This window comes from Podarcis gaigeae (assembly GCF_964106915.1).
Source record: "Podarcis gaigeae genome assembly, chromosome: 13".
Classification (NCBI taxonomy): domain Eukaryota; kingdom Metazoa; phylum Chordata; class Lepidosauria; order Squamata; family Lacertidae; genus Podarcis; species Podarcis gaigeae.
In genome coordinates this window covers 26,778,650-26,800,332 of record NC_139689.1, presented here as the reverse complement: position 1 = coordinate 26,800,332, position 21,683 = coordinate 26,778,650, and the positions used below count along the sequence as shown (strand labels likewise).

Genomic DNA, 21,683 nt, shown 5'->3' with positions numbered 1-21,683 from the left:
TGGGAAAGCATCAGGGGAGAGGGGAGTAGCAGCACCTGAAGGGATGTAGGTTCCCCAGCTCTGATATATACAACCAGAGCCAACTCACTTATTTTCCCTACTCACCTGGCACCTTCATTACACACCTTTAGGTGCTAGTTGAAAACATTTCTCTTTTCTCGAGCTTTTGGCTAATTAAAACAATCCATGGCTTTTTAAACTGGGGGTGGGGGAGCAGGCAGCGTTGTTTCGTTTGTTATTATGTTATATATTTACTTGTTTTATAGTGTAGGGTACCCTATGATTCTCAGATGAAGGGCGGTATTATAAATTTAATTAAATAATTATTTATTAATGCACTATCTCTCTCTGAATCTGAAATATCAGAGCCTTCAAAAATGAGCCCCTGGTCGTCAGTATCGTCAGAGAAAACCACACTAATAGACTCAGTTACAATCATCAAGACTGCCAAATTCCTAGCAATTTATTCAATTGATCCAGAATTCCATAAACTAGATTTTGTTCTTGAAATGCTGCCACTAACAGAAGAAAAAGGAATATATATATTTATTTGCTGATTCCTTCTGCAACCCTTGTACATCTTTGCAAATCTGCTCTAGAGAGGACCGCTGATTATCTGGAACCATTTCTTTTAGAAATATGCTGGGTCTCTCACATTGATATCATAAAGACTCTTTCTGTTTTTCTCAGATTTACAAATGAGAGTCAACAAGAGCATGGTGAATAGCTTCCTGCTACTGGGATTCTCTGATCTGCCAGGTCTGGAGGGTTTGTTCTTCTCCATTTTCCTAAGCATCTATGTTTTGACCCTGATTGGGAACATCCTCATAATAGCTGTCACACTGGCTAACCAGGCACTCCACAGCCCCATGTATTTCTTTCTCAGAAACTTGTCCTGTCTAGAGATCTGCTGCACATCAGTCATTATTCCCAAGATGCTTGAAAACCTCCTATCAAAGGACAAAACTATTTCATTTGTTGGTTGTGCCTTTCAAATGTGTGGCTTCCTCATTACAGGGGCAGCAGAGTGCTTCCTCTTGGCTGCCATGGCATATGACCGCTATGTTGCCATTTGCCGGCCCCTGCATTACACCCTGATTATGAGCAGTAGAGTGTGCTTTGGGCTGGTTGCGGCTTCATGGCTAGCTGCCATTCCAGTGCAACTCGGGCAGACTTTCCTGGTGTTTACCTCTTATTTCTGTGACTCCAAAGAAATTAACCACTTCTTCTGTGACTTCCCTGCTGTGGTCAAACTTGTATGTGGAGATACATCTATAAATGAGAAGATGGCTCTGGTAGAGGTAGCTTTACTTGGACTAATACCATTTGCATTGATCTTCATGTCATACATGTGCATTGCCTCCACCATTTTCAAGATGTCATCTGTGGAAGGGAGGCAAAAGGCCTTCTCAACATGCTCCTCACATCTCATGGTAGTGATGTTGTTTTATGGCTCTGGAATAACTGTGTATTTGAAACCTAAAAGCCATTTCCATGACACAGACAAAAGCCTTTCACTCTTGTACACTGTCCTGCCACCTTTGTTAAATCCTCTTATTTACAGTTTGAGGAACAAGGAAGTCAGAGTTGCTCTCAGAAGTGTATTTTCCACTCATCCCTAACTCATATGAAATATGAAAGTGTACACAAAAAAGTGAAAATATTAAGCTGTAAATACTGGTTAGACATCCTGTTCTGTAAGCCCTGTTCTGCCGGTACATTTATGTGTGATGTTTGATTATGTTTCTATGATAAGGATGTACAGAAGCAGTCATCCAATTTTCATAGATATTTCTGAACACAAATGTCAGAAAGGTAAAAAAAAGGTAAAGGACCCCTGGACAGTTAAGTCCAGTCAAAGGCAACTATGAGGTGCAGCGCTCATCTCGCTTTCAGGCCGAGGAAGCTGGCATTTTTCCACAGATAGCTTTCCAGGTCATGTGGCCAGCATGACTAAACCACTTCTGGCACAACAGAACACCATGATGGAAACCAGAGTGCATGGAAATGCCAGAATTACCCTAATGATCTAAGATCATCAAAAGTGTCCTGCTAATTTAGACCAACATCCATCTAGTCAAGCATCCCATTTCTTACAGTGGAGAACTAGATGCATCTGGGAAGCCCATAAGCAGGCATGAATACCAACTTTCTCTCACACTCTTACTCCCTAGCAACTAGTATTCAGTGGCATATTGCTACCACAGTTGGATGTTTCATATAGTCATGACTAGTGACTATGTTTAGACCTAATCTTCATAAAAGATCCCTGGTATCAACTATTCTTTTCTAGTGGAACTATAGAGTATTATGTGGAATAGTTTAAAATTACAATTTAGATCTGATAAATTTTAGAATGGGTGTAGTTATGCCCTCCAACTTCCTTCAGGCATATCAATATGGCCAATGGTTAGGGGATGGGAGATGGAGTCAAGCAAGATATTGATGGCATAGACCACAGGTTACTCACTCCTGAGTTATAGAATGGTGTGTGGGAAAGCATGGTCAACTCCATCATAGACACCAGCCTCTCTTTCTCAGTGAATCCCATGAAGGTTTGAAATGTTCCATTGCCAAATATTTAAAAGCATACAAAACAATCACATGAAATAACAAAATGATTCACAAAAATGTATACAGTGGTACCTTGGTTGTCAAACTTAATCCATTCCAGGAGTCCATTTGATTCCCGAAACTGTTCAAAAAGCAAGGCGTGGCTTCTGATTGGCTGCAGGAGCTTCCTGCACTGAAGTGGAAGCCGCGTCGGACATTCGGCTTCCAAAAAACGTTCATGAACTGGAAGACTTACTTCCAGGTTTGCGACGTTCAGAAACCAATTTGTTCGGGAGCCAAGCCATTCGAGTACCAAGGTACCACTGTAATTAGCAAGCAACTAACATAACATCCAAAAATAAACCACTTGTATTTGGGGAAATGGAGCATGTGTGGCATGAGAGATGAACCCAAGGAACAAAAAATATGACTCCCTGGCAGCTTGCAGTTCATAACTAATGTTCAATATTCCTGCTTCAACAAATAGCCAAAATCTCTTGATACATTCATTTCCATTTCTTGATGATAAATTTCAACCAAAGGGGGCCTTCTGTGATCTGAAACAAGCCCAGAGGGACAAGAAGACTATTACAGAGGTGATAAGACTTCAAAATATTAAGTAAGTCTAAACCTCAATAAATAAGTCAAGTAGGCATTCTATTCAGTGTGAGCCTGCAAGTGTACAGACCCACTGCAAATGCCAGTTCTCCGTTTACTTGTGGTAGAGGTACTGTATCTTGCACACTATACATTTGTGGTTATTTTTTAGAATTCTCAAAAACACAAATAATAATATATGTATACTGCATTTTCTTTAAAATAAAAACCAATTTTGATTGAAGATTAGCATTAATGTACATAAAAATGCACACATGTGCCTATATAAAAATATATGTATATGGATTTTTTTAAAGTTAAAGCACCTGGGTTTAACTTCTGCTTCATTTAATTAATAGATATGTCCACCACCCAACATACAACATTTCCTTTATTACAACTTAGTCACCCACCGTAATGTTTCAGAGAGAGAGATGAGATGGGCACCAGGGCAGTATATTAGATCAGAATAAAAGAAAGAAAGAAATCATAAACAGAGCAAGTGTGATAAATATTCTGTTGAATTAAAAAAGCTACTTAGCTTATTTTACTTGTGGCGTCTGGAGGTGAAGCATAAGCAACTCAGAAAGCACCTTCAACCCTTATCTTAAACTGAAAGTCCTTTCATCCCATCCTAGAATAGCTGTAATCTTCTCTGCTGTTAAAGTGAAGCAGCAAATGTATGTTTTATTTCCAATCATATTTCTTCTTGTAAAAAATTTGGTGTTAAAAATCTGATGAATTTGTAAGCCAAAACTATATATTTAATTTCTTACAGTCTGCTATGTTTATTTTGAAATGAATATACTATATGACACATTTGATATCATCCTTTTTTTAAAAAAAAAATTAAATTTTTTTAAAAAAATTTAAATAAACAAATACAATAATTTATTTTTCAAACATAATTTCTTATCTAGGCCTATTTAACCACAATTAAAATTCTAATAAGAAATAAAGCACCATCATTAATAGTAAACTGAGACCCAGTTCTTCTTTAGACTGTGCGCATCTCTGCCAAATCAATACATTTTAGTAATCATTCTCTAACTAAAGGTAATTGGAAATCCTCCACCCCCAATATTCCTCCAACCAATATTGGTCCTTATTTCTTATGAGAATCAGGAATTGTAGACCATAAGTTATACCACGACAGTAAACCATTTGTGTGTGACAGAGAGTGTTTAAGGTGAATTTATACTGTGCCATTTGTGAATTTATACCTTCATGGAAGCATTAATTGAATTTTATCTTTGCAATGTTTTTCAGGATATGAGATAATTTCACAACATGCCTATTATGAAAAAGACCACATAGTGTAACCAAACAGCAATCACAGAGTTTACTCCTTGAAGAACTCTGACATCTGAAGTTCTATCTGTTGCTAACATTTATTTTTAAAAGGGGGAAAGTGCCCAGGGGCAGGGGAGAAAACAAATTGCATATTAACACTGATTGCCAACATCCTGATAGTCACTTTTCAGCAACTGCAAACTTCACAGATGGGCTTCTGTCTGGGGGATTTGTGCAACAAGTGCTCCTGAAGTTCATGCTCCTATAGAAGCACTTCATATCTCATGTTCAACTATCACTTTAGTACTGTATATATGTTAGATAGAGAACACAATGCAGAGAAACCAGTCTGAAATCACTGAATTTATCCTTCTGGGATTTGGGGAACTTCATCATCTTAAATTCTTCCTGATCTTGCCATTTTTACTGATCTACATTTTGACCATGGCCTCCAATTTCCTCACCATTCTTCTAATACTGACTGATCAGCAACTGGACACACCCATGTATTTCTTCCTAGGGAATTTGTCCTGCTTGGAGATGATGTACAGTTCAACTATTCTGCCCAAGATGCTATCCGCTCTTGTGACACAGGCCAAAGCTATTTCCATTAAGGGTTGCTTCACACAGTTTTATTTTGGCTCCTTTTTGGTTTGTACAGAATGCTATCTCCTCTCTGTGATGTCTTATGAATGATCATTTCTTAGCAATATGCAAGCCTCTACATTATGCAACACTGATGAATGGTAAGGTCCCTGTGTCCAGGGAGCTCTTGGATCAATAGCATGGCAGTCATCTCTATATATTTGGGCTTGATGTTACAACTACGGTACTGTGGACACAATGAAATAGATCATTTCTTTTGTGAAGCTCTGCCATTGGTAAAACTATCCTGCAGTGATACATTTCTTGTGAAACTTGTCACCTTTGCTGTGGCATTTATAATCACATTCCCTCCTTTTGTTTCAACCTTGGTCTCTTACATCTATATTATTGCTGCCATCCTGAGGATCCCTTCCACCACTGGGAGACAAAAGGCTTTTCCCACCTGCTCTTCCCACCTGATTGTTGTCTCTATATTCTATGGGGCCATATTTATCGTGGATCTGATACCAAAAACTGACACAGTGAGATATTTCAATATAATATTTTCTCTTTTGTACACAGTCCTGCCCCCTTTACTTAACCCCCTCATATATAGCCTGAGGAATAAAGATGTAAAGGATGCAATGAGAATGGCTGCTGGGAAGATTTTGAAAGTGAAATGCATGCATCAGAAATTCAAAATTTAATAGAACTCTTCTCTTATAAATAAAACTGAATGGATGTTCAGGAAAATTACCAGCTATTTAGGCTACAATTCTAACCATATCTGCACAGAACTAAGTCCTTATGAATTTTGTGTAGGCATAGTTAGTATTCCACTTAAATATGTAAACACATCCACATAGAACCATTATATATATCCTAATTCTAGTAATCAGGAGACAAGGCATGTAAATTGAAAACATTCCACCCTCTTTTGCTGGGAAGTCATATAGCAGTTGTGTGCTTAGCATTGCACATCCCCTGGGCTGCCAGAACATACTGGTTCCCTTTGGATCAACAAAAATGAGTGATCACTGCACATTACCTTTAGCATCATTAAAAGCAAATTCTGTGACCCAGCCAGCCTTATAATGAAAATAAATGCCTACAAATTTAAACCACTTAACTTGCTCAATAATGTTTCCACTTGCCACTCACTTATGCACACTCCATGACTTTGCAAAGACCATGATTGTTGACTTCTAGAATTTAGTGTGCATCCGCAATACTCCAAAAAATGTAGCAATAGGCGGTTTAATGCTATCTGTGAGTGTGGGAGTACCACCACATCGTCCAAATATAAAAGTTGCAGAACATGTCTTGTGATGGGTGTTCGCTTACAATGAAGTATCATTTCCCCAAAAATGGTGATTGACTAATGGAGATCTGTAATGAAACATCACCAGCTATGTTTTTTATGTTCCTTTAATATCTTTAATACAGGAATTGATACACAGAGTCTTCTGTTCCTTGATTATTGAGAGTATAATTCAGGGATCTGATATCCACAACAGAATTCTGGACTCAGTGGGCCTTTGGTCTGATCCTGCCGTGCTCTTCTTATTTTCTTCTCCTTCTTCTTATTTATAAACATCCATTGGTCAGAATATTTTTAATGCAATGGTAATCTAGTAATACAATAATGGCAAAACCTACTTCCCCTCGCAACCACATATACACTAAAAGGTCAGCACTATCACAGAGGCTAGCTTAGTTACTAAAACCCTTAGTGAATGAAAAGGTCTTTTCCTGGCACCTAAAAACTGAACATGATGGTATGTATTTCCCTGTGAAGAGCATTCTACAGCCATTCCAAGTTCTTCCTTCTGGAGTGAGAAAGGGGAAGAAGTTGGAGCTGGGTTGAAGTTACAGCAGCTAGTCCATTGATCTGAAGGGTGTTGTGGTAGGTGGCATTATAAATCTCCATTTGGAACAAAACCACCATCAACGTAGTAGGAAGGAGAATATATATATATATATAATTTCACACGGGGGTTCTGTTCCCACCCCATATCAGCAGAGCACGTATATGCATGCCCCACTCCGTTCCATCCACCCTCATTCTACCCTCTTCTGAGTACAAAAGGACCCGCACGTCAACACACATTAATTCAATTCACAGAGATTCAATTGAATCTGATCACTAGGACTTTGTGCCAGATTTACCCAAAGCCTAAATCTTGAACTGAATCAGGTCAATTTTGAGAGATCCAGGCTTGGACCAAGTCAGGTCTGTTCTCAGTCTGGTGGCAGTGGATGTGAATCAGCATCTCCTTCTTCCATGTCCCTCCTGACTGTATGTTTAGTTAGGGGTTTAAAAAACCCTAATTACACATTAGCTCCACTGCCCAAAAAACTGATTTGGATGAGATTTGGGTGTGGCAAGTTGTGCCCAGATCAGGTTTCAGGTGCAGGGCAGTATTGATCAACTCCCTCCCTGGTCTTCCTATTCCTCCCCCCCCCCCCCACTAATCTTTAACGCTAAACAAGTTAGCTAGCACATTTTGAAATATTTTGAAATTTGCTATCCTATTTTTTGCCTTTCTGAAGGCCCTCTTCACCTCTTTATTTCTCAGGCTATATATGAGGGGGTTTACTAGAGGAGGAAGAATTGTATACAAAAGAGAAAAGGCCTTGTTAATTGAAGAGGACTTTGGTAAGAGATACACAGCTGTTAAAGAGCCATAGTAAGTTGAAACAACAATGAGGTGAGAGGAACATGTGGAGAAGGCCTTTTGCCTTCCAGTGGTCGATGAGATTCTTAAGATTGCCCTTATAATGTATATGTAGGATGCTAGAGTCAGTAGAAATGGAGGCATAGTGTATATAAACAGCAAAGTTAAATTTACATGCTCTACCAAATTTGTGTCACTGCATGAAAGTTTTTTAAGTGGAACGGAATCACAGAAATAGTGATCGATTTCATTGGGGCCACAGTATGTAAGCTGCAGCATAGCAGCCATGATTATGGAAATGCCTATGACACCATTTGTCCAGGACACGGCTGCTAATTGGACACACTTCCTGGTGTTCATAGCGGTTGCATAATGCAGTGGCTTACATATTGCTAAATACCTGTCATAGGACATCACAGAAAGCAAATAACATTCTGCACCCAAACAGTAGCCAAAGAAAAATAACTGCAGGAAGCAGCTCTCAAATGAAATGACCTTTCCATCCCACAAGAGAGTGGTAAGCAATACAGGGATGAGTGTTGAGCTGTAGCAGATCTCTAAACAAGATAGGTTTCCAAGGAAAAAGTACATGGGGGTATGAAGGTGTTGATCACTAACTACAAGCACAAGAATGAGAAGATTCCCTGCCATGGTGACAATGGTTATCTTAATGTCTCAAAAAGGTTCACCTATTGATTCCTGCTAACCAAACTGCTTCTGAAGGTGAGGTCAGTTTTTCAGAATTGTCAGTAAAAATAGTTTTGAAACTGTGGTGATGTGGAAATGCGGGGCTGGCAAGGAGCGTGCAACAAATGAATTACATTGCAAATGTGCTGAATTTCTGAAAACCTGGTTATTTGTAATATAGTAACAATGTTGATTATTCTACTGCAGCACCCAAATCCTCTTTATAAATGGAATCATAAGACAAAGGAAATGAAATGAATGGAAGTGCCTGTAAGGGAAAATCAAACTCATGTCACTCAGTTTATCCTTCTGGGATTCCGAGAGCTGAAGAATCTGCAGGTCCTTCTGTTTCTGGGATTCCTTGCAATCTACATTATCACCTGCTTATGTTTCTGCAAGAAGTGGGTGTTAAAGGCAGCCTCTTGGCAGATGTTTAAAAACTTAACACCCCAAGCCATGGCTTGAATAAAAATAGAGTTGAAATCAGGAATTCATTTAAGTTAATTACAAATGTAATGTAGAGCTCCTTTAGTAAATTAATAATAAATGTTATTGATGCATTTAAGGTTTTTTTAATGCACTGATGTAAAATATGCAATTCAGTTTGCTTACCATCTGAAAAAGATTATTTGGTCTCAGTGGCATTCTCTAGAATTATTTATGAATCTTTATCTCCATTCAGTTCTTCCACATGAGCAAGTCCTCTCTTTTATATTATTTCACTTGTACATGCAATCACCATCAGCAGCAACTCTGACAGAATACAATAAGTTTTAAGGAGTAAACAAAAACTGGACAACTGGACATAGTCACCACAAATTAGGTCAGGAGTTATAGTGCTGACTGGTTATTTCTTTTGCAATCAGTGAAGGTGTGCTGCATGCTTCCACAGGTGATGGGTGAGATCACCTCCCCATATAGAAGGAATCTTCATGCCTAATGTTTGAGAAACAATTTTAATGACTGATAAGACTCACACATATTATCTCTGATTCTTCACCCATTGTATATTATCTCATGAATACTTTATTTGTTGGATGAAAATGGTCTTCCAGACCCACAAGTACTCAAAAAGTAGGGAAAGATGAAAGAAGATAACCTGCACTAAGTTAATTATGAATGTCAAATGTCAAAAAACAAAAACAAAACATGCTTCCTACAAAGTGTCAATTGCAATGCCATTCTTTACATATCTGTAGAGAAGCAATCTCCATAATTTTTATTAGGGTAAGTGAGTATATAATTTGGAGCTGCAATTTATCAAAGAACAGGTTGCCTTCATTTTGGTTATAAAAGTAGTCATAGTCTTTCTGAAAGAGCAAACAAAATATGTATTAACTAGACAATGAGAATACAGAAAGATAATGGGGGCAAAAGGAAGGCAGCTTTCACAATGATAGCCCAGAGTGTTTTGTAGGCTTCCCAAACATCTGGAGGAGTGAGAAGGAAGATGAGGAGGGAAAGATCTATTTTGTTCTTTCAACATGGGATATAGCTCTATGATTGTGAATTTTGGTGGTTGTTGTTGGTTTGTTGCTTTTTAAAAAAAAACAAACAACCAACAACCTCCTTTCAGATGCACTTGAATGGGACTTGAACAGAACTCTAACCTTCTGTAGCAGAAGTTCATTTTTAAAAAATATATATCTAGTTGCATTTTGTTTGTACCTTTATGTGATGAAAAGCATATCCAGAGCTCCTGTTCAGTTTGATTTTTTTAAAGATCCAGATTCCAAATAATAATAATAATAATAAAATTCCTTATATTTTCATGGATGGTGTGCATCAGTCCTCTGTCTTCTTGAGCTTATTGTATGATGTGTGAAAAATGAAATGGACACCATTTTGCCTAGTGCATTATTTATCCTACAACATGCAAACATGGGATTTTCTCCAGATATTACTAGATGCCTTAATTTGTAAATCTTCTAGAAATTATATTTAATTGGACATCTCAGGGGGTAAATTTTGTAATAGCAATTCAAAAATAGTTTTAGATAATTTAGATGATCTCATTAGGTGATCTTTAGCTTACTATTTGGAGAATAATTGGGACATGCAGTCAAGGTGTTATTTCCAAATCATGAAAATGTTTTGTATAACATTTTGAGGAAGCTAGCTTTATGACCTTTCATTTCCTGCTCTTACCTAGTCGCCATTCAACCAAGATACAGATCATATTAGCACTAGCTTAGCATCATGTTCTTCAGGGTTAGGGAACACACACATACAGACATTGATGGATTCCAGCCCCTGCTACCCAAAAATGATGGGTACTCAAGCATGGAAGAGGTACAGCATTCATCCCTGAAAGAAAATGAAAATAAAGGAACTTGGAGAATTGTGTCTCGTCTTGAGTAAAGTCACCAGTCAATATTCAATGACAATCATACAAAATCATACAATGACAATCATATACACCTCTAGCACAAGCTATTGATGTGTGAATTTAGATTTTAGCTGGCATCCTAAGGAACTACAAAAACTGGTGGGTGGGATTGGTCAGAAATTCAAGATACATGAGAGAAGAATGAAATTAGCTTTAGAAGTCTACATTTCATAGAGATCTGATAAGAAACAGCCATTAATGAGTACCGAATGTTGACTTTCCAGTATTGTTTTTGGACCATACTAGAGGAAAGCATACTAGAGATGCAGGTGTATACAAGGTAGAATCTAGACACATATAAAAAAAATGCTGTGAAAATGCTTTTTTAAAAAACATTTTGAAAACAAAATACTGAATTTCCCATAGCTCACCATTGTCATCTAGTGTCACATTTGTATAATACACTTTATGACACACATAAAATGTTTTATTTCCAGCTGCATATTGTGTGCTTAGAGTAATGCATTGCTGTCACTTGCTGTGATGCTGAAGGATGTCAGGGTGTTGGAGTTATGTGAGTGCACCAGAGGAGCCAATCTGCAACTCCCTTTGGTGCAGCTGTGGAACCCTAACCTGCCACCTCCCTGCCCCACCCTTCATCATCCTCGTAAGCAGCAGCAACAACACTGTTTGAAAAGTGGCAGCATGGCACCGACCACTATACAATCACTCCTGGGTGTATTTCAGTTCACACTGACCTTATGTCAGATATTATCTGTCATGAATGAGCCAGCCCCCAGGGAAAGTTGGCAACCAGCTCCCAGTGAAGGAAGTAGCCAGGAAGAGAGAGGGTTATCTGCAAGACAGGATGCTTATAGCCTAGAGAGAACTCCCCCACCCTTAGGAATGTCAACTGATAGCAGAGTTGCAGAGAGTCAGCTGGCAGCTTGCCAGTGCACTAGTGAAGGACAAAATGCAGGGCTAGAAATGAAAGCAGCTCAGAGAGCGGGAAGGACCATGGAAGCACTGTTTCAGAGAAGGAGGAAGAGGTGGCAGCTAACCCCCTCAGTCCAAGGTCTAGATGTATGGGGGGGTCTTCAAGACAGAATTCATCACAAGAGGAAGTTCAGCTGTTTCTGGTCTCACCGGAAACACCCTTCTTAGAAGGGACATCTTTGATTTATGGGCAGACTGCTGTGATCACCGCTCCGGTGTACTCTATTTTTGCAATAAATCTTCTTAATTAACTACACTCCTTTGTTATCTTTTTTTTTTTTTTTAAATAATTTTTATTAACCGGCCAATCAAATCAAATTAAATCACATCACATAAATTCCAAATTACAAAGCTGAATTTTAAATTTTGTTGGGGGGACCAGTATTTCAAGATCCGAAGGGGGATTCTGATCATCTTCTTGCTACTGCATTAATGTCCAAATCAATCCAAATCAGTCCAAACAGAGTTCATAATTCTATCCAGTCTTATCTTGCAGTTTCCACATCACATCTTGTTCATATATTTTCTCTTTTTTCTTTATGATCTCCTTAAGCCGATAAACACCAATAATAATCCTGTGTGAATTTTCCGTTCTTCCAATCCTCAAATCGAGATGGTTTCCATATATCATCACCTTCATAGATAACATCGCTCTTTCCATCATTAATTACAGAACTGTCATTCTTAAGTCCCACTGAGGAGTTTCACCCACAATATAAAAACAGTTCTATTTCTCTATTTCTCCTCTCAGACTTAAGTCCTCCGACAGAACTTCCCAATATGGTGATGGCATTTTTAACTGCGTCATTCCAAAGCTCTTATACATTCCACGCTCTTCTTAAAACATGCTTTGGTTCGAAAGTTTATCTCCACACAGCCTTAAATCCGCAGCTTAAGTCCTTAAAACAACAATTCTGACTCGTGAGGGGAGGGGATTCTTGTTTAATCACATAAGGAAAGAAAGGAAAGTTTCCCCCCCTCCCCCATCAGTCATTTGCCATACCGTATCTTGGCGTATCTTCTCATGTTTTATTCTTGTCTTGTTTTATCAGAGATCTCTTCTGTTAGCAGTTTTTACTCCCCCTTCTTCCTTGAGATATGTGCATTCCTTCATCCAAATTGTTTCTTCTGAAGTTCTTGCAGCTAGTGGCGCGGATCAGGGACGGCGTCCAGGAGTGCCGAAATCCCACAGGAGGGCTTTGTGCCTAGTGCCCCCATCACCACAAATTCGGGGGTGGTATAGGGCACAGCGGGCAAGGGCAGTCCCCCCCCCACCATCCTGGGGGGGGTAGGGAGGCTAATTACTCCCATCATAGCCTCCAAATTACGTCGTGTGGGTCGGAGAGATGTTATTGTCAGCCATCTTCCAATGAGCCCCCTAATGCCCCCCAACTCCTTTGTTATCAAGACATTATCTCTCTCTATCAGAAATCATCTTTAATTGATACTTTCATTGTTTTATTAAATGTGTAAACTACTTTGAGGGTCTTTTTTATAAATAAATGATGCATAATATTTAATAACTAACTAAATAAATTGAGACTTCCCCTGACTGTTGAGATTCAATTTGTTTCATTGAATCAGTTTGGTTTATATGAATAGAAGATCTTCCATTTTGTTATCTTTTAATAAATATAACCTTTCGACCATTTCATATCTTGAGTCTTCTTTCAGGATTTTGGGGACTAATTGTCCCTTATCTTGTACATTATTAGGTTTTTTGTGTTCTTTGCAAGATTCTGTTTCACAGATGACTCTGTTAACCTCGTAATAAAACAAGGATCCTGGGAGAGCTACATTTTGTCATTATAGACTATATTCCCTTGAGCAGAATATTTTTTAAATAGTGTATGAACTTAAAGTAAATGTCTCTAGAGTGTTGCTGTTCTGGTAGGGCTGAGACAGTAAATGCTGATTTCTTTTGCTTAAAAGCACAGGTTTTGCCATCTTAATATTTGTACAACACAAGATGTGCCACACAGGACATCAAAACAGATACACATTGTCTGCATGCATAAATCCCTATATCAAGAGGACTGTGATATTGGATCACTCAAGGAGAAGGAAGAGACTTAGAATGCCTTCTTATATTCTCAATAAACAGATAACATGGATCAGTAAAATACTACTGAGAAATATCATCAAAAGGTAAATGTTTATTACTCTTAATTATGAATGAAGCTATCACTTTCCCAGTCTTGCTGGTTCTTCACATTCCTGCATCTGTTTGCATGCTTTATATATGTGTCGTCAAAAACATCTGTGACCATTTTAGGGCATTTTTAGGTATTCATTTCTGACTGATATACACATTACAAAAAGCAATTTTTATAACATTTTGAATGTTATTTTCACTTATACATGCATTTTCATTCCAAATATCCACATGTTGTACATGATATTTGGTTAGAGAACTGAATTACAAAATTGGAAGAAGCTCAGATTTCAAAATTCAGCTGCATTTTGGTTTGCCTATTGTTTTTTAAAGTGTGAATTAGTTAGGCTTGCATTAAAATCCTAACTAAACCAAATTGCCCTCTCATTCCTAATTCCTCTACAAGGATGGGAAACCTGATACCCTTCCAGTGTTTCTCAACTACTACAGCTCATCATACTTGAGCACTGACTATGTTGCTTGAGGGTGATGGGAGTTGCAGTCCAACAGCATCTGGTCTGTCAAAGCACCCATAGCCTTTCAAATGGGCTACAGATCATAATATTCCTGGCCATTGGCCATGCTTGGTGGGGATGATGGGCATCTGGTGAACCACAGATTTCCCAGCCTTAGTTAACAAGATTTCTTTCTTGACATCTGTGTCTATGTTGCCATTTCTGTTTTTCTAGCTTTGCTTTTGCAGTGGGAGGTGGGCAGTCAGCAAGGAGCTCATTTCAAATAAAGAACTGGACTTTAAAATATGGGTTGTAACTAAAATATAGGCCTAATAGGAAATATTCTATTAAGAGGAATGCCTGTGATGAGCATTTGAAATAATGCAGTTTGAGGTTTATTTCTGATCTCTGTGCACACTTAGAGGAACTGAAGAACTTCACCACTTCAAAAGTTATCAATGGTTATTTTATTTCATTTTCTACTCCTATTTGTAATATTCATCGTGTTGATCATTGGTCCCAACCACTCCAAAAAAGAAAAAAAAAGAAAACACATCAACAAAGGGATTAAAAGAGCAGGACGGATACCTGAAGAAAACTATAGGTTTTGTTTGTTTTTTGTTTGTTTGTTAGGATGTGAATTACTTATATATCAATTTAGGATTTAAAAAAAGTTTTCTAAATGTTAGAATTGTAGAGGCATGGATTAATAGTGCAGGAAATAATGTTAGAGAATAGTACCTCATTTCGTTTCCAATTATAATTGATTATTTTTTTGAACGAAATTTTCCTTTAATAAATGATAAAATAAATGTCTGAAAATGAGGTAGGATGTATTATTATTATTATTATTATTATTATTATTATTATTATTATCTGAATATGCATTATCATGATGGAAAAGAGAACAGCAAGATATGTTAGGTGAAATTCCTTTTGCTAATGTTTTTTCCACTACTAACTAATGATATAACATTTCAGAGTATCTATGGTGTAGCATAACAGCTAAATCAGTGCCCTGAACTGGTGAAAGATCTTACACAAAGCCAAGACGAACTGTTGTCACTATATTCAATGACACTAATACACAAGCTCTACCACTTGTATACCAAACCTCTTGCACTAATGTGACAATGGACTCATCAATTATTTCTATTTTTTGTTATTCCTTTTTTGAATAGGATCTGACGTTTCTCAATTAGATGAAGTTGGAAAACCAGTCAGGGATTGAGGAATTCATCCTCCTGGGATTTGGGGAATTCTACGAAGTTCAGACACTTCTCTTCCTGACATTTCTAGTAATTTATGTTGTGATGATGGCTGGAAACACTCTCATTGTTGTCCTTATTGTTTTTGATCAGCATCTTCATACACCAATGTATTTCTTCCTGGGGAACCTATCCTTCTTGGAGGCTTGCTATAGTTCCAATGTATTTCCACGGATGCTTTCGTCTCTCTCCACCGGAGATGGAAGACTTTCTGTCACCAGCTGTTTTATGCAGTGGTATCTCTGTGGTTCCTTGATTGCTGCAGAATGCTATTTACTTTGTGTGATGTCTTATGATAGGTATCTAGCAATCTGTAAACCACTGCATTATTTTACAACAATGAACACCTGGACTTGCATCCAATTAGCGGTTGCATCTTGGATCAATGGATTTATAGCTTTCCTGATATTACTCAGTCTGATGTTGCAGTTAACGTTTTGTGGCCCCAATGAAATTAATCATTACTTTTGTGACTACTTCCCACTCCTTAAGCTCTCTTGCAGTGACACCAGCTTGATGGAAATGTTGGGTTTCATTGTGGCTATTATATTCACACTCCCTCCTTTTCTTTTAACTTTAACATCATATGTATATATAATTGTTGCCATCTTGAAAATCCCTTCCACCACAGGGAGGCAAAAGGCCTTTTCCACCTGCTCCTCTCACTTGATTGTCGTTTCGATCTTTTATGGTTCACTAATGATTGTGTATATGCTACCAAAGGGGGAAGGCAACGGAGAGATGCAAAAATTTTCCTCTCTCTTGTATTTAGTTTTGCCCCCTCTGGCCAACCCATTTATATACAGCCTGAGAAACAAAGAAGTAAAAGATGCATTGAGAAATAATATTGGTAGCATTGTATTATGCAAAGCAATTGCTAAGAAGCTTGTGAATGTGTAAAAGAAGCAACATTCTAAGTACTGTCATTTGTCTCCATAAGTGTTTACTGTCAAAGTGATAATAGTTGTGATATGGCTGTTGTTGTTATATATACCGTCTTTTGGTTATCCCCATCCCGCCTTGCTTATAAGCCTCGCTTTTTTTCCAAATTCCGACCATGAAAAGTTAAAGTGCAAGTTAAATTTGTGACCTTACAAAAATTGGCTTATACAATATCACTGCTGAAACAAACATATGGTAAAATGAAACGGGTGTGAGTCCCTGCAGAATTCTAAGGGAGCAGCCTATTTTTGGGTATTGTCTTTTTCTCTCTCTGCCCCTCCCCTTGAATTTTAAAGGTGTGACTTATATTTGGGTGCAGCTTATATTTGCGCCAGTATGGTATATATATGAGATCAATAAATCAGTTTTGTAAGAAAAATGAAATAAAGCAAATCACAGTGCACAATAATTTGTGAATATCTAGTGGAAGAATAAGCTTCTCAACTCTCAGATAAGCAAATAAATGTGCGACTCTATCAAAATGAATGTTCTGCAAAATTTCCAGGTTTCCCTTGTAACATATTGCCAGACATTCTGTTAGAATAGGGAGTTGTCTTTTATATCATTATGCAGGGAACATCATGTCAGGAAAAGCTTTCTATACCTTAATTTTACCTTGCCAAAGGACTAGCAAATATGTAGCTGAGATGAGCCACAATCACTGTTGGATCACACCTTCTGTGGTTTCACTAATGACATACTAACTGGACTTTGCCCTAGAGGTTTTGCCCACTCCATTCAATTTCTAAACATAATATGACTGATTTGTTTAGTCGTTTAGTCGTGTCCGACTCTTCGTGACCCTATGGACCAGAGCACGCCAGGCACTCCTGTCTTCCACTGCCTCCCGCAGTTTGATCAGGCTCATGTTCATAGCTTCAAGAACACTGTCCAACCATCTCGCCCTCTGTCGTCCCCTTCTTCTTGTGCCCTCCATCTTTCCCAACATCAGGGTCTTTTCCAGGGAGTCTTCTCTTCTCATGAGGTGGCCAAAGTATTGGAGCCTCAACTTCACAATCTGTCCTTGCAGTGAGCACTCAGGGCTGATTTCCTTAAGAATGGAGAGGTTTGATCTTCTTGCAGTCCATGGGACTCTCAAGAGTCTCCTCCAGCACCATAATTCAAAAGGATCAATTCTTCGGCGATCAGCCTTCTTTATGGTCCAGCTTTCACTTCCATACATCACTACTGGGAAAACCATAGTTTTTACTATACGGACCTTTGTTGGCAAGGTGATGTCTCTACTTTTTAATATGCTGTCTAGAATATGACTGATTATCAAGTGTCATATCTCAGGAAAAAAACAGGATCTTGTATGTTTGTCTTCCCCATTGTGGACGATAAGGCAAGCATTGATTTCAAGGATGTTATTTTGCAGTTGTCAAAACCAAATTTCTCAAAGGGCACATCTCGAACATCACCTATTTATACTTTTTCTGCTGACTTAAGTGGATATAATGTGCAATAGAAGCTAAACGTTAAGAAATTATCTTATTTTTTATAAGCATTTTGTTTAAATTACTTTTTTTGACTACCTAATATGAGTTCTTATATTTTTTTAATTATCCAAAAGTTGGTTTTTTTTAATGGATAGGTGTTTGAGGAAAGATTAATATAATGGTACCTCAGGTTAAGAACTTAATTCGGTCTGGAGGTCTGTTCTTAACCTGAAATTGTTCTTAACCTGAGGTACCACTTTAGCTAATGGGGCCTCCCGCTGCTGCCGCACTGCCACGGTGTGATTTCTGTGCTCATCCTGAAGCAAAGTTCTTAATCCGAGGTACTATTTCTGGGTTAGCGGAGACTGTAACCTGAAGCGTCTGTAACCTGAGGTACCACTGTCAGTGTTTTGATGTTAAGAAAACGTGTCATAAAGTCTATCATATTTGTGAAACCTGTTAGTTTTGATACATAACTTATATTTTAAGTAAAAAATTGTAATTTTTTTTCATTATTTTTTTGTAAATAATTACCATTCTGATACAATTTATGCTTTGTTTACAAACAAAACTGCTTTACATATGTAGGCATGCATAACTACTGATAGTGAAAGAGGCAATGATATCAGATGACTTCAGGAGAAGCAAAGGACCTTATAATATATATATATATATCCCGTCTTGCCTATAAGCCTCGCTTTCCCCCCAAATTCCATCCATGAAAAGTTAAAGTGCAACTTAATTTCATGACCTTACAAAGATTGGCTTTTATGATATTACAGACATACGATAAAACGGAATGGCTGTGAGTGCCTGCGGAATTTTAAGGGAGTGAAAGAGGCAATGATATCAGATGACCAGGAGAAGCAAAGGGCCTTTTAATATTTTCTTCTGTTCACAATAAGCAGGGAATCTATGAGATATTTCAATAAAATTGTTTCTGTCCCTACACAGTCCTTCCCTCCATAGCTAACCCTCTTATATACAGTTTGAGAAACAAGGATGTAAAGGAAGTCCTGGAAAGGCTGCTACAAAAGTGTTGGAAGGGCATTTGTGAATCAGGATTGGCAGTCTACTTCATGTTTATAAATAAAACGGAATGCATGCAAAAAATTAAAATTATCAGTGAATTTTTTTAATTATGTTGTTATACAATGTCCTCTGTAGCACTTGTATTGATGTATAGCAAACACAAAAAATAGTACAATGCCACATTGTAAATATCTCAATCAAGGCTGGTATACAGGAAAGATAAAGAACCTGTGGCTTTCTTGGTGATGTAGGACTCCAATTCCCATAATCCAAAACCATTGAGTATGCTGATGGGGCTGCTCCGAGTTGAAGTCCATCAACATCTGGAAGCCACAAGTTCCCCATCCCTGGTTTGCAGGATGTCCAATATACAAATTCCTATTCCTTTCCCTGTACAAAATTTGATTTTAAATTTCAATCCATTTCTTTCTTTCTTTTTTATCTTCAATTTTTGTTTTTCCCTTTGTAATACCCATGTAGTTTGAACAAAACGGCAGAGAAGTTGAAACTCTTCCAACCTTAAACTTTTAAAGTACTACTCAAAAGTACTTTTTAAATTACTTTTTAAAGTATTTAAAGTATTTAAGTACACCTATACTCAAAATACATGGTGGGGTCATTATAGAATCTTACAAAATCCCACTGAAACAGAGTGTTTCAGAATGAAATTAGTGTACCAAATCAGCTGGGAATCCCCAATCAAATGGTGAGAAATGAAATAGTGTACCCACATTATGTGAATTGGTCCAAAGGACGATCTTTAGGGGTTTCCTTTAATAATGCAACGTCCCCATGTTATTTCAGTCTAAGTTCATTTTGTTTGCCTGAATTCTCACTGGAGTTCATAACTAATAATTGGCAATCTCTCTGCATCCACTGCCAATAAATTATTACAAAGCAACCTATTTTCCCCAAGAATAAATAACAGTCAAGGGGAGGCTTCCTCTTGTTGATGAAACGAGAAATGTGAAACCATCAGATGCAGAAATTACACAAGGAACTAAGAAAATGTAGGCTAAGTGAGCCAAATATCATGAATATTGGAAAAAGAATGGAAAAGGTATAGCTTTCTTCCAGGACCAACAAATAATAGAAATTGGACCTTCCGTAAACTTCCACTTCCTCATTCATCTAGCACAGAGGTACTTAACACATTCTTTTGTTCACACTCCATGTAAAAATATCTATGAATATTATGTGATATCATAGCATATTAGAAAATATTAGGAACAATTGTGTTCTTCTAATACCAAATACTGGTGGCCCTATGCCTATCAGTTTCAAAATAAGGTCACAGTAAACAGAAGCTAGTCCTTTCATACTTCTCAGAGCTACCATATGTATGCTCAGTTTTCTAAGATGTCTGGAATACTGAGGGTGTTATTGGGAGGTGGAATGGCGGATTGGTCTGCTTGAGCACTAACACAATATCATGGCTTAGAGTTGGGGTGGGTTGGTTCATAATAAAGTTATACACCCTGCATAGTTCACTATACAGGGTTCTTTCTGAAAGGAGGAAAAGGAACATTGATTTCCTCTTCCAGTATTCAAAAACTTCTTCCTTTGTTATACAACAATAAATCTTTTAAACTTTCAGGTTTCCAAAGAGAGAGTACTGGAAACTTGTGGTCTTTGTAATGTCTGTTTAGTTCATATATGCCAGAGTTGCGGAACCTATGGGCCTCCAGATCATATTGTACTCCAACTCCCATCATTCCAAGTCAGCATGGCAAAGCATCAGGGGAGAGGGGAGTAGCAGCACCTGAAGGGTTGTAGGTTTCCCAGCTCTGATATATACAACCAGAGCCAACTCCCTTACCTTTCCTACTCACCTGGTACCTTCATTACATAGCTTTAGGTGCTAGGTGAAAACAATTTTAAAAATCCATGGCCTTTTAAAGTGGGGGCGTGGGGCAAGCGTCATTGTTTTCTTTGTTATTCTGTTATTCTTGTTTTATACTGTAAAATACCTTCTGACCCTCTGATGAAGGGAGGTATATACATGTAATTAATTAATGAACAATGCATGGCCTCCCTCCAAATCTCAAATATCAGAGCCTTATTTGGTTGGAGAACTGAATTACAAAATTGAAGTAGTTATTTTGAAGTTTAGCTGCATTTTGGTTTGCATATTGTTTTGGAAAGTGTGAATTATTTCGGCTTGCATTAAAATACTAACTGCACCAAATTTCTCTCTCATTCCTAATTCCTCTACAAGGATGGGAAACCTGAAGTCCTCCCAATGTTTCTCTACTACAGCCCATAATGCTTGAACATTGACTATATTGTTTGAGGGGGATGGGAGTTTCAGTCCAACAGCATCTGGTGCGTCCCAGCATCCACAGCCTTTCAAATGCTTCTGGGCTACAGATCCCAATATTCCTGCCCATTGACCATGCTTGGTGGGGATGATGGGCATCTGGTGAACCACAGATTTCTCAGCCCTAGTTAAGAAGATTTCTTTCTTGATATCTGTGCCTATGTTACCATTGCCTTCTTTCTGGCATTGCTTCTGTGGTGAGAGGTGGGCAGTAAGAAGCTCATTTCAAACAAAGGCCTGGGCTTTAAATATGGGGTGCACTTAATGTCATGTGACAAAGGTATTTGAGAGCAGAAGCAATAAAGAGAGCAGTAAAGGAGTCTAGAAATGTTGTGAAATGCTGAAAAGCTGCAG

At 38.0% G+C, this 21,683-nt stretch overlaps 4 protein-coding genes across 4 annotated transcripts in view; 3 read left to right on the top strand and 1 right to left on the bottom strand.

The window, feature by feature from the left end:
* The window catches only part of LOC310830553 (olfactory receptor 2AP1-like), a gene marked incomplete at both ends in the record, with an annotated part of 456,446 nt that extends 439,950 nt beyond the window's left edge, over positions 1-16,496 (top strand). Inside the window, one exon of the mRNA XM_083710334.1 lies at positions 15,896-16,496. Coding sequence (XP_083566460.1) covers positions 15,896-16,496 — 601 coding nt within the window. The remainder of the gene's footprint in view (positions 1-15,895) is intronic.
* LOC310830845 (olfactory receptor 10C1-like) lies at positions 699-1,622 on the top strand (the record flags this gene model as incomplete). The annotated part of the gene is made up of 1 exon (XM_083710682.1): positions 699-1,622. One exon carries the CDS (start codon positions 699-701, stop codon positions 1,620-1,622), a length of 924 nt encoding a protein of 307 aa, XP_083566808.1.
* On the top strand, positions 4,888-5,735 carry LOC310830844 (olfactory receptor 9G4-like; the record flags this gene model as incomplete). Its single annotated transcript, XM_083710681.1, has 2 exons — positions 4,888-5,059; positions 5,209-5,735. 2 exons carry the CDS (start codon positions 4,888-4,890, stop codon positions 5,733-5,735), a joined length of 699 nt encoding a protein of 232 aa, XP_083566807.1.
* On the bottom strand, positions 7,500-8,360 carry LOC310830843 (olfactory receptor 10A7-like; the record flags this gene model as incomplete). Its single annotated transcript, XM_083710680.1, has 1 exon — positions 7,500-8,360. The coding sequence occupies exon 1, from the start codon at positions 8,355-8,357 to the stop codon at positions 7,500-7,502; it is 858 nt and encodes a 285-aa protein (XP_083566806.1). The 5' UTR covers positions 8,358-8,360.
* Positions 16,497-21,683: the final 5,187 nt, after the last annotated feature.